The sequence below is a fragment of the Myotis brandtii genome, unplaced genomic scaffold (genome assembly GCF_000412655.1).
Source record: "Myotis brandtii unplaced genomic scaffold, ASM41265v1 scaffold726, whole genome shotgun sequence".
NCBI lineage: Eukaryota > Metazoa > Chordata > Mammalia > Chiroptera > Vespertilionidae > Myotis > Myotis brandtii.
In genome coordinates this window covers 338,342-354,932 of record NW_005370869.1, presented here as the reverse complement: position 1 = coordinate 354,932, position 16,591 = coordinate 338,342, and the positions used below count along the sequence as shown (strand labels likewise).

At 37.9% G+C, this 16,591-nt stretch overlaps 1 protein-coding gene across 1 annotated transcript in view; it reads right to left on the bottom strand.

The window, feature by feature from the left end:
* Positions 1-16,591, bottom strand: part of IQUB (IQ motif and ubiquitin domain containing) — a 59,229-nt gene that overhangs the window by 37,276 nt on the left and 5,362 nt on the right. The window contains exons 2-6 of the mRNA XM_014530156.1: positions 14,333-14,712; positions 11,986-12,120; positions 5,933-6,091; positions 5,673-5,845; positions 5,317-5,472 (exon numbers count right to left, since the gene is read on the bottom strand). Coding sequence (XP_014385642.1) covers positions 5,317-5,472; positions 5,673-5,845; positions 5,933-6,091; positions 11,986-12,120; positions 14,333-14,708 — 999 coding nt within the window. The 5' untranslated portion in view covers positions 14,709-14,712. The remainder of the gene's footprint in view (positions 1-5,316; positions 5,473-5,672; positions 5,846-5,932; positions 6,092-11,985; positions 12,121-14,332; positions 14,713-16,591) is intronic.

Below are 16,591 nucleotides of genomic sequence, written 5' to 3'. Positions count from 1 at the left end.
ATTAGCTCAACAAACAGCACAACCAAAAGGTGGTCTTGGCAGGCAAAAGAGCCCATTGGGGTGCATCCCACTCCATGGATTCAGCCCCCACACAGTAGCTTGAACACTTTGGTCATGACCAATACTCACAGCCTGAGGGTCACCCCAACTACTGATGTGCCAACAACAGTGAAGTACAACTACAACAGGAAGGCACACACAACCCACACAAAGGACAATCCTGGAGCACCCAGCTCAAGTGACCAGGGAGACAGAGCCACTGGACTCCCAGGACATGTACGACATAAGGCCACCTGCCAACTTGGGAGACATAGCAGATCTAACTAATACCTCAAAACAAACACAGAGGAAATCAAGATGAGGACACAAAGAACCATGTACAAAATGAGAGAACAAGAGAAATCCCCAGAAAAAGAACTAAATGAAATGGAGGCCAGCAATGTATTAGATAGAAAGTTTAAAATAGTGATCAAAGAACTTTGTGAGAACTTCAACAAAGAAATAGTAAGCATAAAAAGGGACACAGAAACCATAAAAATGAACCAGTCAGAAATGAATACAATAACCAAAATGAAGAATACCCTAACAGCGGATTAGATGAAGTGCAGGATCAAGTCAGTGCTTTGAAAGACAAGGTAGCAGAAAACACCCAATTGAAACAGCAAAATGAAAAAAGAAAAAAAAATAGGATAGTTCGAGAAACCTCTGGTATAACAGCAAGTATAACAATACTCACTTCATAGGGGCACAGAAGAAGAGAGTCAGCAAGGAATAGAAAACCTATTGAAATAATAATGACAAAAAATTTTCCTAACCTGGAAAATAAAATAGACAAGTCCATGGAGCACATAGAGTCCCAAACAAGATGAACTCAAAAGAAGCCCACACCAAGACACATCATAATGAAAATGGCAAAGATGAAAAACAAAGAGAGAGCCCTAAAAGCATCAAGAGAAAGGCAGTCAGTTATCTACAAGGGAAGCTCCCATAGACTGTTAGCTCATTTCTCAACAGAAACGTTTCAGGCCAGAGGAATTGACACAAAATATTCAAAGTGATGAAAAGCAAGGACCTACAACCAAGATTTCTCTAGCCAAGAAGGCTACTAGTTAAAATTGAAGGAGCAATAAAGAGCTTCCCAGATGAGAAAAAGCTAAAGGAGTTCAGCAGTTTTACAAGAAATGTTAAAGAGACATTTTAAAGAAGATGGGAAAAAATAAACATGAATAATAAAATGGAATTACTTATTTAAAATATAACTGCATTAAATAATAATTATAAAATAATTATAAGACTTAGAACATAAAAAGAATGTACAAATTTGTATGATAATGATAGCACACAAAAAAGGAAGGACTAAATTGGAGTTCTATTGGAGCAATATTTCACTATTTTGTTGGATTTCAGTTAGTTAATATGAAGTATCCTATATAATAAAAGAGAAGCATGCAAATTGATCGGTCCCTCTGCTACACTCACCAGTCAATCAGGAGTGAGTATGCAAATTAACCTAACAAAGATGGCGGGTTAATTTGCATACACAGGCACCAGGCGGAGAGTGGAGCGGCTTGGGGAACTTGGCTCCCCAAGCCGTCAGACAGAGAGCAGAGAGGGAGAGCTGGCGGCTTGGAGACTTGGCAGAGTGGAAGGCCATGGGTCAGAGACAGAGCAGGAAGGGAAAACCAAGAGCATCAGGAATGCTGGGAATTGTAGTTCTGGTGGCAGACGGATCTCTAGACACTAGAGCAGCGGTTCTCAACCTGTGGGTTGTGACCCCTTTGGGGGTTGAACGACCCTTTCACAGGGGTCACCTAAGACCATCGGAAAACACATATATAATTACATATTGTTTTTGTGATTAATCGCTATGCTTTAATTATGTTCAATTTGTAACAATGAAATTGGGGGTCACCACAACATGAGGAACTGCATTAAAGGGTTGCGGCATTAGGAAGGTTGAGAACCACTGCACTAGAGCAAAGTGAGCCTGGAGCAAGTTACTGTTGCTGTGGGGGATGGAGGGAAAGCAAAGGTGAGAGACATAAGTAAAATCAGAGTGTCTAGGAAAAATTAAAGGGAAGATATCCTAAAACTTCCAGGATATCTCCACCAATGAAGCAAAGAAAAAAAAAATGCCTCTATTATTCTGTGAGCAACAAACCTAACTGAGTTGGGGTCTCAGACAATTCGCTCATATGGTTGCAAAGACAGACAGAAACTCCCAGATTGGAGAGGGCTATACTGAGGGCTCCCATATTGGAGAGGGTGCAGGTCGGGCTGAGGGACCCCCACACCTCCCAGTGCACAAATGTCATGCACCGGGCCTCCAGTATTATTATAAATATAGATGCATATTGTAATCCCTAGATTACACTCAGAACAACCATTTAGAAAATAACTCAAAAATAATTCAAAACATAGTAAAACAATAATTTTTAAAATTTAAAAATGGGTAAAGGATATGTGTATACATTTCTCCTAAGACTATACACAAGTTGTTAATAAGCAAATAAAAATTTATTCAGGCCAGTTAATATATATATATATTCAGCCCAGCTGGGTGTGACTCAGCAGTTGAGTGTCGACCCAGGAACCAGGAGGTTGCCGGTTTGATTCCCATCAGGGCACATGCCTGGGTTGCAAGCTCAATCCCCAGTAGAGGCGTGCAGGAGGCAGCCAATGATTCTCATCACTGTTTCTATCTCTCTCTCCCTCCCCCTTCCTCTCGGATAACAATAAAAATATATTTTTTTAAAAGAAAATATATCCAATATAATTAGCCATCAGGGCACACAAATCAAAAGCACAATAAAATACCACCTCACACTCATTAGGATAGCTATAATAAAAAACAATAACAAATGTTGATAAGAATGTAGAGAAATTGGAATCCTCATATACTGCTGGGGGGACATAAAATGGTACAGTGCTTTGGAAAACAATTTGCAGTTCCTCAAAAGTTTATAAGTAGACTTACCATATGACCCAGCAATTACACTCCTGGGCATAGGCACAAGAGAAATAAAAACTTATGTCCATATAAAAAAAAAAATTGTACATGAATTTTATATCAGTTTTATTTCTAATAGCCAATAAGTAGAAACAGCCCAAATGTCCATCACCTGATAAGTGGACAAATGAAACATGGTATGTACATTTGCATATATGTAATAGATATATACATTTGGGTATATACAATACAATATTATCCTGCAATATAAAGAAATGAAGGATTAATACATGTTACAATATGAATGAGCCTTAAAAACATTATTCTAAGTTAAAATACTCAGTCACAAAGACTATATACTGTATGATTGCATGTATATGAAATGTCTAGAATAGGCAAATCAATAGAGACAGAAAGTAGATTAGTGGCTGCCTGAGGCAGAAAGGATTGGAGGGAAATAGGATGGCTATTGGGTGGAGAACTCCTTTCTGGGATGATGGGAATGTTCTAAAATTGATTGTCATAATGGTTGAATAACTCTGTTTATACAGAAAAATCTTTTAACTGTATACTTTTTTTAAAAGAGATACTGAAATTTTTTACTTAAAGACTAGAGGCCCAGTGCAAAAAATTGTGCACAGGTGGGGCCCTTAGGACTGGCCAGCAATCAGGGCCTATGTGGGCCATCTCACCCAGTCCCGATTGGGGCCGGGCTCGCCAGAGGCTGCCGGCTGCCAGATGGGGCCTGCCGGATGGGAGGAGGGACTGCGGGAGGTTTGCCAGCCAGGGTGAGAGACTGGGGGAGGTTGGCTGTGGGAGCACACTGACCACTAGGGGGCAGCTACTGTGTTGAGCATCTGCCCCCTGGTGGTCAGTGCATGTCATAGTGACTGGTCAACCAGTTGTTCCTGTAATTCCGGTTGTTCAGTCACACCGTCACTTAGGCTTTTATATATATAGATATTAATTATATAAATAAAAAAACTAGAAAATAATAAAAATGGCACACTAGAAAAATATTTAACATAAAAGAAAATGGTAAAGGAGGAACAAAGGAACCAGAGAAACAGAGGACTATAGACAACAATAGCAAAATCATGATATAATTCAACCTTATCAATTATAACATTAAATATATGTATATTAAACACTCTAGTCAAAAGACAGAGATTACTAGATTGGATAAAAAGATAAGATCTAATTATATGCTATTTACAAGATATATACTCCAGATACAAAGTCTCAATTAGGTTAGAAGTAAAAGGATGAAGAGAGTAGAGTATGCAAACATAACATAAAACAGTTGGAGTAGCTATACTAATATCAGAGAAAACAGATTTTAATACCCTTTTGTTTTCAATTAGTCTGGAACCCTTCCTAGGTAATCCAACTGTCACAGGGATTAAGGCCAAGGGATAGAGGGTACAGAGCTCATAAATGGCCAAAGGCAACTCACAAAATTCTGGGAATTCCCTCAGGGAAAGAGAGGGATTAGGAGTATTTAGGATTCTGGTTCCTTATACTGGGGGCAGATTAATCCCAAAAACTGCTTTTACTACCAATAAAACATGGCTCACACTGACAAAGACTCTCTCCTTGACCAAATTCTAATCAGGCTCCTCTAAGCTCTTTTTCAACTATGCCTTGACATTTGGGCTTCTGTGTTCAGCTTTGCATTTTTTCAGTTTTATTAAGAATCCTGCTAACTCAGTTTAACCAGAATCCCCGCCCTCAATATCTAATCACTCTCCATATTTGATTGGGTTCCTCATCTTCCGCCACCCCCCAGATGATGCCTACTCACTCTGGCCTGCCTTTGGCAAAAATACTGTTAGGTTGGTTTAGCCAGAATCTCCTTTACCCCTGATGTTTTCTCATAGTAATTTTCCATCCTCTGACCCCTACCTTGTTCCTTGGCTATAAACTCCCATTTTTCCTGCTGTATTCAAAATTAAGCCTAATCTCTTCGCTCCATTGTAGTAGCCCTTAAGGGGCTACTACCATCTTTAAAAAATATTGTAATTTGCCGAAACCGGTTTGGCTCAGTGGATAGAGCGTCGGCCTGCGGACTCAAGGGTCCCGGGTTCGATTCCGGTCAAGGGTGGGCTGCGGGCACATCCCCAGTGGGAGATGTGCAGGAGGCAGCTGATCGATGTTTCTAACTCTCTATCTCTCTCCCTTCCTCTCTGTAAAAAATCAATAAAATATATTTTTTTAAAAAAATATTGTAATTTAGTCTTTAACCACACTCACATAGGTTCTTCCCATGCAAGCTAGTGTGGCTTAGGCAAAGACATAGATATACACAGAACAATTGACTCACATATTAAATTTTTAGTATTCACCCATAATAAAAGTTATCTTACTGCGTTTAATCTTCGAGCATGGTATTCTTCTGCTGTAAAATATTTTCCTGGTGTTATCAGTTTATCAGTCATATTTGATACATACACACCAATTTTAGTCATCTGTGTGGATGTTGTATTTGTAGTTTGTTGGAGCTTTTTTCTCTGAAAAACTGTCTAAAGTTAAAAGAAGATTTAAATAAATATCTACTCTCTACACATATAAATGAGTAAGAGCATATTCTCCTACATATTTGTTATTTATTCATTAATTTAATTGCCAGATAATTCCTTAGAAGACTTTTAGAGAGGTATACAGCATAACATGTGTTTATTCTGTAGCTTCAAAAACCTATAAGGAAAAATAAAAATACTACCTGGGTATCCCTACAAAATGTATTGTCTTTTTCAGGAATCTTTTTAGGTACAGTTTGTGTTCCAGCATTGTGATATTCTATTCCCGTTAGTTTATGTCTGAATCCACCAAGAAATGGTTTGTGAAAGTCAGATTTTATAATCTCAACAGCTACATGCTGGTACTGATCAATGGCTGAGGAGATAAAACCAAGACTGAATGGAAGTTCAACTACAAAATGACTCTAAAATGCTTTTATCCAAAAGACATAAAATAACTAACCAGTTTGTACTCTGACAATTATGATTTGAGAGGCATTTAATCTGTGTAATCTTTTGATTGGATACAGATCTGGAAGTGTGGAATAGATATCCACTTGTACAATATCCTGCGGCTTAACTCCATATTTTAGTAGAGTCTCATGATTTTTAAGAATTTTTCCTAAAAATGAGATAAAATTATAAGAAGTGTTATGACAAAGAAATGAAATATATGCTCATTTGAAGGGGCTACAAAACATCTATAAACACATGTTGTTTAATTACCAAAATATTGATTGGTATCGAGTGCCAAGTATTAATGGTGTCCATCTCTTGCTATAAAGTTAATACAGAACACTCTGCAGTGGGAAAAGTCAGGGTGGTATCCCGAGCAAGAATTCAGCATTATAAGTAAAGCTACAACTCTTAACTCATCAGAAATGCAAATACATAATAACCATGCAACTCTGTAAACATTTGAAAATTTAAAAAACCTATTCTATAATATGAGCAAAATCATACTCTAAATGATTCTGTAAAAAATGACAGTGTATTATATATAAGCACAGGACATAGCATATCTGGGGAAACCTGATTATTTTAATACTCACCTCTCTCTCCAGCAGAAAAGTATACAATCAGAATTCTAAAGAATCCCTTCCTGTCTCTGTATCTATAATCAGAAACTCATACAAATTAATTAATGCCAAGGTGGAGCTAAACCTCAGTTTTGTGTTTGAAAAAGTATAGAGCACTTTATTTTTATGTTGTATTGCTTCAACCTCTTCCTTCTCCCCATTGGTTTATTCTATAAATTGACTCTAATTTTATTTCTCTATTTTAAGGGATACAAAAATATGTATAATGTTACTGGTTGCAGTTTTGTATCATGGAAACTTTATTGATAATACCCATACCAATTTTCCAACATATGATCTTCCTAATTACAATTAATAAGTTAAGCATAGCAAAGGTTTTAATACATTCATTCTTAGAAATATATCACATGCCACCACTAGCCTTTTAAAAATGTTTGATAATTATCAATATTTTTATTTTTAATTTTTTTTCAATTACAGTTTACCTTCAATATTATTGTGTATTAGTTGCACGTGTACAGCATAGTGGTTAGACAACTACATACTTTACAAAGTATTCCCCCTGATATTTTCAGTACCCCCCGGGCACCATACATAGTTCAAGAAAGCACAAAAATCATTGAGTTTCTATATTTCACCCTCAATTCATAATTTAAAAATTAACATGAATGTTATAGATTTGGTGATAGGTTTAAATAATGATCCTAATCCCCAGAACCTATGAATGCTACCATATATGGAAAAAGTGACTTTCAAGGATTTTGAGATGGAGAGATTATCCTGGATTATCCAGGTGGGCCCTAAATATAACCACAAGTGCTCTTATAAGAGAAAGCAAGAGGGAGATTTGATTATAGGGGTGAAGGTGACATGACAGAGCAGAAGGATTTGAGGAGGCTGTGCTGCTGGCTTTGATGATGGAGGAATGGGCCATGAGCCAATGAATGTAAGGAATGCAACTCTAGAAGTTGGAAAAGGCAAGGAAGCAGATTCTTTCCAGAACCTTTAGAAGGAGGAGAGCCCTGCTGACACTTTGACTTTGTCTGAGTGAAAGTGAGTTAGGATTTCTGACCTCCAGAACTGTAAGAGAAATCATGTGTTGCTTTAAGCTACTAAATCGGTGGTTGTTATAACAGTCATCGGAACCTAATACAGATTCCCAGAGCCTCTTCATTCCTCTCCTTGTTTCTGTAGGAGGCTTAGTCCCATACCAAACTTGAATTCTAGTTCCGGTACCAGAAGAAAGCACCTATCTAGAAGGTGGTTAGTTGACACAGAATCCAGCTTTGTCATTATTATTGCTACTGACATAAGCCCAGTGGTGATGCCGAGTACTTACACATAAAGAAAAGGCCATGAAGTGCAAAGAAAGAGTTTCTTAGGTACCATTGGCCAACTTCTCCAGTGCTCTCTCCAGTTTTTAATTTCACCTTATAATTAATGCCACACAGTTTCAAGTTCCCTTTTTGGAGTTATACCTATATTTAAGTTCAGACTCTGCCACTTATTAGCTATGTGGATTTGTGTGATCTGAAGAGAAACCAGAGCTTTAGTTTTATTCTTTTAAAGAAAAATTCATAATAAAGGATTTTGTGTGGATGGAATGATATTGTGATAATGTAGCCACCATATTTTGTAAAGCTATCACATAGTAAATGCTCAATAAATTAACCATCATCATCAACATGATCATGATCGTTTTCACTATTATTATTACTATACAAATTTTAGCTTTGTTTCCCTAACCAAGCTTTAATAATCAGTTGCTTGAGTACACAAGCATTACACTATTCGAGTATACTGATTATAATAGTTTTGAAAAACAATTTTTTCTACTGTATAGTGCTTAGGATTTTCCACACACAAAAAAAGTTATTGTGATACCTTTGTAAGTAAAGACCAGAACTTTTTAAGCTAAAATATTAGGATTTGCTATGGGACACAGCAAAAGCAGTCTTGAGAGGGAAGTTCATAGCACTACAGGTCTAACTCAAAAAATAAGAAAAAATAAATAAACTATTTAACCCTAAAACTTAAAGAATTATAAAGAGAAAAACAAGAAAAATCCCAGAGTTAAGTAGAAGGAAGGAAATAATAAACGAGCAGAAATAAATGACATAAAGACTAAAAAAAAATACAAAAAAATCAAAGAAACCAAGAGCTGGTTCTTTGAGAGGATAAACAAGATTGATGAACTTTTAACCAGACTCATGAAGAAACAAAAAGAGAGGCAAATAATAAATAAAATCAGAAATGAAAGCAGAGAAGTAACCACTGACACCACAGAAATACAAAGGATTGTAAGAAAATACCATGAACAACTATATGACAACAAGCTGAACAATGTGGATGAAATGGACAAATTCCTAGAAAACTACAATCTCCCAAAACTGAATCAGGAAGAATTAGAAAACCTGAATAGGCAAATAACAATGGATTAAATAGAAGCAGTAATCAAACAACTCCCAGCAAACAAAAGCCCAGATCCAGATGGCTTTACAGGGGAGTTTTACCAAACATTCAGAGAACAAACACCTATACTCCTCAAACTATTCCAAAAAATCCAAAAGGAAGGAACACTTCCAAGCTCTTCTTTTATGAGGCCAGCATTATTCTAATTCCAAAACCATATAAAGACATGACAAAGAAAAAGAATTACAGGCCAACATCCTTGATGAAGAGAGATACTAAAACCTTCAACAAAATATTAGCAAATTGTTGGGTAGTGCTGTCGAGGCCATCAAAGCCACCTGTTCTGATAGTGAATTTGCCCAAACTTGAACCGCAGCAATCCCTCAAGAGTCCCTGACCTGTGGGGTATACAGTGAAGAGACCCTTAGAGCCCGTTTCTATGCTGTCCAAAAGCTGGCCCGGAGGGTAGCAATGATTGATGAAACCAGAAATAGCTTATACCAATACTTCCTCTCCTACTTGCAGTCCCTGCTCCTATTCCTGCCTCAGCAACTGAAGCCACCCGTGGAGCTCTCCTCTGAGGATATAAACACATTTAAGTTACTGTCATATGCCTCCTATTGCATTGAGCATGGTGACCTGGAGCTGGTGGCGAAGTTTGTCAATCAACTGAAAGGGGAGTCCAGATGAGTGGTGCAGGACTGGATGAAGGAAGCCCAGATGACTCCAGAAACTACACAGATAGTGGACATCCTGACAGCATACGCCAGCGCTGTAGGAATAGGAACCACTCGAGTGCAGCAGGAGTAAGGCCTAGAGGTTTTGTCAGAGGAAGTCAACAGTAATACATGAAGGGTTAGCAGCCGGGTCCCAGAATTGTCTAGAAAGGGGCAGGTTACAAATGCTGTTCTAAATGTTAACACCTGTGGCATTTATATTATTTCCACTTGCTATCATGTCAGTGAACTCCAGGAGTACTTTCTTTGCAACTTGTGCAACATTTTCTGTTTTTCAGGTTTTACTGATCAGGCTGTGAGCCAATCAAAATGATGTTTGTGATCCCTATTATTATTGATTTTGTCCCTGGAGCAAACTGAATAAAACAGAAAAAAAAATATATTAGCAAATTGCACCCAGCAATGTATTAAAAAGATCATACAACATGACCAAGGATTTATTCCAGGGATGCAAGGCTGGTACAATATTCACATATCAATAAACGTGATACATCACATAAACAAACTGAAAGACAAAAATCACATAATCATATCAATAGATGCAGAAAAAGCATTAGATAAAATCCAACACCCAACTTTCAGCAAAGTTGGAATTCCTATATAATAAAAGGCTAATATGCAAATCAACTAAACGGTGGAACGACCAGTCGCTATGATGCACACTGACCACCAAAGGGCAGACGCTCAACATAGGCGCTGCCCCCTGGTGGTCAGTGCACTCCCACAGGGGGAGTGCCACTCAGTTTATAATTGCTAAGATCTGGAAACAGCCCATAAGCAGACGAGTGGATAAAAAAAGCTGTGGTACATTTATACCATGGAATACTAGGCAGCAGTAAAAAAAAAAAAAAAAAAAAAAGAGAGAACCTCTTACCCTTTGAGACAGCATGGAAGAACCTGGAGAGTATCATGCTAAGTGAAATAAGTCAGTCAGAGAAAGACAAGTATTACATGATTTCAGTCAGTCATATGTGGAATCTAATTAACAAAATAAACTGATGAGTGGAGTGGATCCAGAGACATGGAAGCATGGAACAACAGAGTGCAGAATCTCAGAGGGAAGGCAGTGGGGGGTGGGTGGGTAGGTGGGAAAAGATCAACCAAAGAAATTATATGCATATATGCATAACCCATGGACACAGACAATAGGGTGGTGAAGGCCTGGGGCAGGGAGTGGGGATGAGCTGAAGGGGAGTCAATGGAGGAAAAAGGGGGACATATATAATACTTCCAACAATAAAGGTTAAAAAATAAAATAAAATATTAGGATTTGTGCAGACATAAACATAGTCTATAGAAACATTTATTTAACTACTAGAGGCCTGTGCATGGATTCGTGCACAGGTGTGATCCCTTGGCCTGGCCTGCGGGGACCGGGTCGAAACTGGCTCTCCAACACCCACCGAGGGGTCCCGGATTGCAAGAGGGCAGTTCTCAGGTGATGCACCCTGGAATCGGGCCCCCTCCTCTCTGGTTCCCGGTGCATTACCTGAGAACCGCAGCTGCCAAGTCACAGCAGCTGCCAAGTCACCGCAGCTCAGCAACTCCTGCATTAAGCATCTGCCCCGCTGGTGGTCAGTGCGCATCATAGCCACCAGTCATTTGGTTGACCAGTCATAACTGTCACTTAGGCTTTTATACATATAGATGTTAGTCTGGTTAACTCCATCACAGCTACAAAGATTACATCCTCTCATGACACAAAGCTACTATAAAGTGGGCTGCTCAATATTGCCCACAAAATATAAATAAACTTGCACATTGTGGGAATGTGAATTGACCTTAATGTATAGAAGGCTAATAGATAAATTATTTTTAGCCCTCTTCTTACTCTATACATGCTCTATCATGCTCTATTTTATTCAACCTCATTTCCTCCCATTCCCATATATAGTTTTCTTCCAGCCACACTTCCCAAAAGTCCCAATTTTTCCCACCTCTTTGGGACTTAGCACAAGTATTATAATTTTCACTAAAAGAAGCTTTCCAGAATCTTTCCTCCCTGTAGTCACAGCTTTTTGTGCATACACATTATGTGGGAACTACTACATGAATCTTCTTCCTTGCTAGTCCATGAACAACTTGAGAACAGGGATTTTGTTTCATGTTTCTTTACATCTTCAGTTCTGAGCAAAGTATTAAGAACAAAGTATGTCCTCAATAAAAACATGTTGAATGAATGAATACATAACCACAACATAAAATTCAATTAGTAAATGTCAAGATACTTAGTTTAACAAATAAAATATCCTGATTATTTACATGTAAATAATTAAATCATTAACACTAAAGAAGTCTTGATACATTGTATTAGCTTCCAAGCTTACCTCCACATCTTAACTGTAGTACATCAGATGGCACATTCAATATGTATGAAAAATGGTCCCTGAGGTTTCTAAAACTGCTGTCAATTTTAAAAGGCATTATCATTTCCTGGGACACAGGAAGAAGTACAACTTTTACTGTAGATTAAAAAAAAAAAAGGAAAGAAAGAATCATGGTCAAAACAAGGGTCAGCAACCTACAGTCAATAATCAGATGGAAAATCATGGAACAATTTTTAATTACATAGAATGCAGGTGCTTCTGCCATATTCCCCCACCGCCTGCACCTCCATAATAAGAGTTACTTTTCATTTTCTATCAGCAGTTGCAAGCTTTTGCTTTGATAATCAATGTAGAATCTCAAAAATTAACATTGATGATGAATACCTGTTCCCCAATGCCAGCTCAAAGTTCAGATCTCTCTTCTATTCCCTGGCATGAGGATCAGTGCACATTCGGTATTACCTCCTGGCTCAAAATATCGGGAGAAATATAAAATAAAACTAACTGCTTTGAAAAATTCCCACTATCTGCTATGTATTACTCAGATTTAGACATAGAAAATTAAGCATTTTTGTGTAGTACTGGAAAGGGACCCTGAGGCTTAGAGGGTGTCCCAATACTTTAATTACATATTGATATCATACATCACTAAATCAGTGCATATTCATGAAATTAAGAAAAACTAATAAATTTTCAAAGAAATTTTTCTTTGGCCTTGCAACTACAAAAGATATCACATACTAAATCAATTCTTCTTCTCATAATTTATGTCTATAGTTGACAAAATGGAAAACACAAAATCAGTTTTGCAAATATCAGAAATACCTACACACACAAAAAAAATCTGGAATAACTACACAAACCCACTTTTCACAAAAATGGACATTATGTGGTTCACTCCCCATTTTATAAAAAGGAAATCAAGATACTTTGAAAATTTTAAAAACTGTCATTATAAAATGATTGTCTATTCACAAATTATAGGAAGGAAATACAGTATTTAAAAACTATTGCAGGTAAACTTTTTCTTTTCACCTACAGATTTTAAATTTTAATGAAGAAGATGGAAAAGGTAATATGGAATAGAGTGCACACTGGAAGCCAAAAATGTCTTGTATATTTCTTATGTCTGATATGACAGTTTTCATAAACTAAATGAGACATCAGTAATCCCAAGATAAAATTCAGCTAGGCATTGTTGATGCCAAGGTTCTTCAAACTTTGTTAAAATTTATTTTCACAGTTCTCTGTCAACAAAGAGAACACTTCCACAGACGTTAAATTCTCAGAAGGCTATTTTAATTGTTTTATGGATTCAAACTTCGATGATAAATATATTTTAAATTTAGGAAGGGAGGTGTGTTGAGGAATTTGTGAGCCTCACGGCCAAGACAACATTTTAAAAAATCACCACGAGTTTGTTATAAGCTACAATATGAGGGAATCACAGAAATATGAAAAAATGAATCCCAGTTTATACTGAATAATGAAATCGAAGAATAACACCTTCAGTTAGGTGTAATTGGGCTTGATTAATTTCTTTGTCTTCCTTTTCATTCTTAACTTATGTGGACAAGCCTCACAAGGTTAAACTACTCCACTGAATTCAAAAGCTACATTTTACCAGCCAAACTAACCTGCTGTAATTGTTGTTAAGTGATGGCTCACGTTCTCACCCTGTGGATGAAAACTCTCTCAGAACTTATGGACAAAGGGGAGAAGCAGTAGTCAGTTAACCAGGCAAGTAGAAAGGTTCTCTGTGCAATCACTTTCTTGCTGCCCCCTCTGCTTTGTTACCAACAATGCAGTAATAACTCCTACATGCCACCAACATTATATCTTTAAAATTAAACTGTAATGAAAGACAATGATTTTTCTGGAGCTAAAAATAAGGTAACACTATGCAGAAATTTGGACACCGGTAAAAGCAACATGATATGTGTGCACTGGCTATGAAACTGGGAAATCTGGGGTCAAGTTCCCATCCCACTGGTTGCTAGCCCCTTACAATTAATTCCAAATTGGCATGCAAAAGAATTACAATTATACCCAAGAATTTATCTGCCATTTCCTAAGATCCCTAGACATTTTAAAAACAGGATAAAAAAAACACAGATAAACATCCTTTTAAAATTAAAGATATTCATTTATTTAGGGAGAGTAGATACTGTAGAACAGAAAAGCTTCACATGTAGTTAAGAGATTCAAGTGGTTTAGCTGGAGACATTTGGTGTATAGGAAAGGGGAGAGTAAAATCAAATGTAAAACAAATCTTGAAGCAAAAACAAGAAAAAGCAAGCCTTCTTCAAATGAGGATAAGAATTATCCCATCTTCCCTGGGTAATACCTGTTGCTGTAGCATCTACCGCTGCTGTTTTCAGGGTGCCTCTTATAGCCTCTATTCTATCCATCAATATCTGATAATCTTTGGAATACCGACTGGTTGTATCAGATTCAGTGAGATTGTAATCTGAAACTTGCTCAGATGTCGTAACTTCTTCATTGGATGCCAGGCTTGAAGAGCTCTGGTCACTCTGCTCCTTAGCTTGCGGTTCAAGGACATCGCCAGACAATTCTTGCTCGGATCCATTGTCTTCAGTTTGATCTGACTCTGGAGGCTCTTCTGAGATAACTGGAATCTTGATCGTCTCATAAGGATCATCACTTTCTTCTGTTGCAACAAGAGTATCCAGAAGATCCAATTCTTCTAACTCTTTAGACATTTTCCTGAACTGAGAAAATTAATGCATTTACTATACATAAAAACATATATACCAAATATCACATTCATTGCTGGTATACATCAATGTTCAATTAAAAATTGTAAATTGTTTATTGATTCATAAAGTACACAGTCTAGGGTTATGGAATGGAATAGCATATCGGGTAAATGGCCTCCACGGCTTGGCTGGCACATACGCACTCTTTTGTTGAAATTTTCCATGACCGTTTTGCATAAATGTGGCTGAATTTTGATGAGGCTCATTTTCATCTTGATGGCTTGGTTAATCGACAAAATTGTCACATTTGGGGTTCAGAAAATCCACGAGGGATTGTTGAGAAACAAATGCATCCACAACGTGTCACTGTGTGGTGCGGATTTTGGGCTGAACGCATCATCGGACCATTCTTCTTCGAAAATGCGGCTGCTCAGGCAATAACAGTTAATGGTGCTCGCTATCGCGACATGATAATCCAGTTTTTATGTATGCTATTCCATACATAACCTTATACTGTATACTTTATGAATCAATAAAAAATTTACAATTTTTAATTATAAAGCTGTGTTTTCTACCAAAATTATTTCTTGCGTGAATTTTGGGACACCCTTAAATACAAAACTACCATGGAATTTATGCTCTGGCATTACAATTGATCAGATGCTCCAAGGACCCTGCCAGCTCACACAGCAACTACATCCTGGATAGTACACACTGTTTGTAGTAGCTTTGCTTTTACAAGACTTAGCAGAGGTCTCCAATGACCTCTACCCCCTCCCAAAACCTATATCAACAATCAAATATTGATCCTGGAGCTGACTAGGGCCTGAACTACCGCAACCAGCCTTGGAAAACAGTATGACGCCATCCAGGAGCTTGGGTCTGGGTGGACCAGGACAGCCCAGAGCCAAGCTGCAGAGGCAGGAGCTGGTGCAGGGTAGTGAGGAGCCAGTGAGCAGTGAGCCAACCTATAGAAGCTGGCAATCAGGAAGGAGGGATAGAGGAAGTGACCTTGAGGCTGATTTCTGTGGCAACCAGCAGAGGGAAGATTAAAATTTGGAACAGTAGTGAGATGGGAAAGCTGTGATTGGGGTTCCCACTTGAAGCACAAATCCTTATGGAGAAAAAAAAAATTAATCTTAGTGAAATTGACTGGCTACTAGATGACAATTTTTTTTAAAAAACCAAATATGTGTCTATGGGCCTCTCATAGTGGACCCATGCCAGAGGAAGTTGCAGCCTCAAACCATTGCCCAGCCTCCTTACCCTTGGGCTGTGAGCACTGAAGGGGGCTGTACAGTAAAAAAAAAAATCAAATATGTGGAATAAAAATATATAGTTGTTGAATCCAGTGATTACAGCATTAGAGTTGAAGAGATAATTAGTAAACTGGAAGATAGAGATTTTACAGAATGGTGCAAAGAGATAAGGATATGAAAAATATGAGAGTTTAAGAGGCATAGAAAAGAGTAAAAGAAGGTCTAGTGTGTTTTTCTGCTAAGCATATATCTTGTTGTGAGCTAAGAATGGATTTGTATTGCTAAAATAAAAAACAACAAAAAATATGCAGAGGAAACCAAGATGGCGGCATAGGTAAACACTGGAAATTGCTGTCTCCCACAACCACTTCAAAAATACAACTAAAAGACAAAACGGACATCATCCTGAACCACAGGAAGGCTGGCCGAGTGGAAATTCTACAACTAGAAGAAAAGAGAAAAGCACACTGAGACTCAGAGGAGGTGCGGAAGTAAAGTGCAGAGGTACGGAGGCGCACGTGGAAAGGGCTGGCAACTGAGGACGCGGCTGTCTTTTTCAATCGGGAGGGAGACACAAGCTCCCGACATCTCTGAACTCCAGTTCAGGGCGAGTCTCTGGGGACCCAG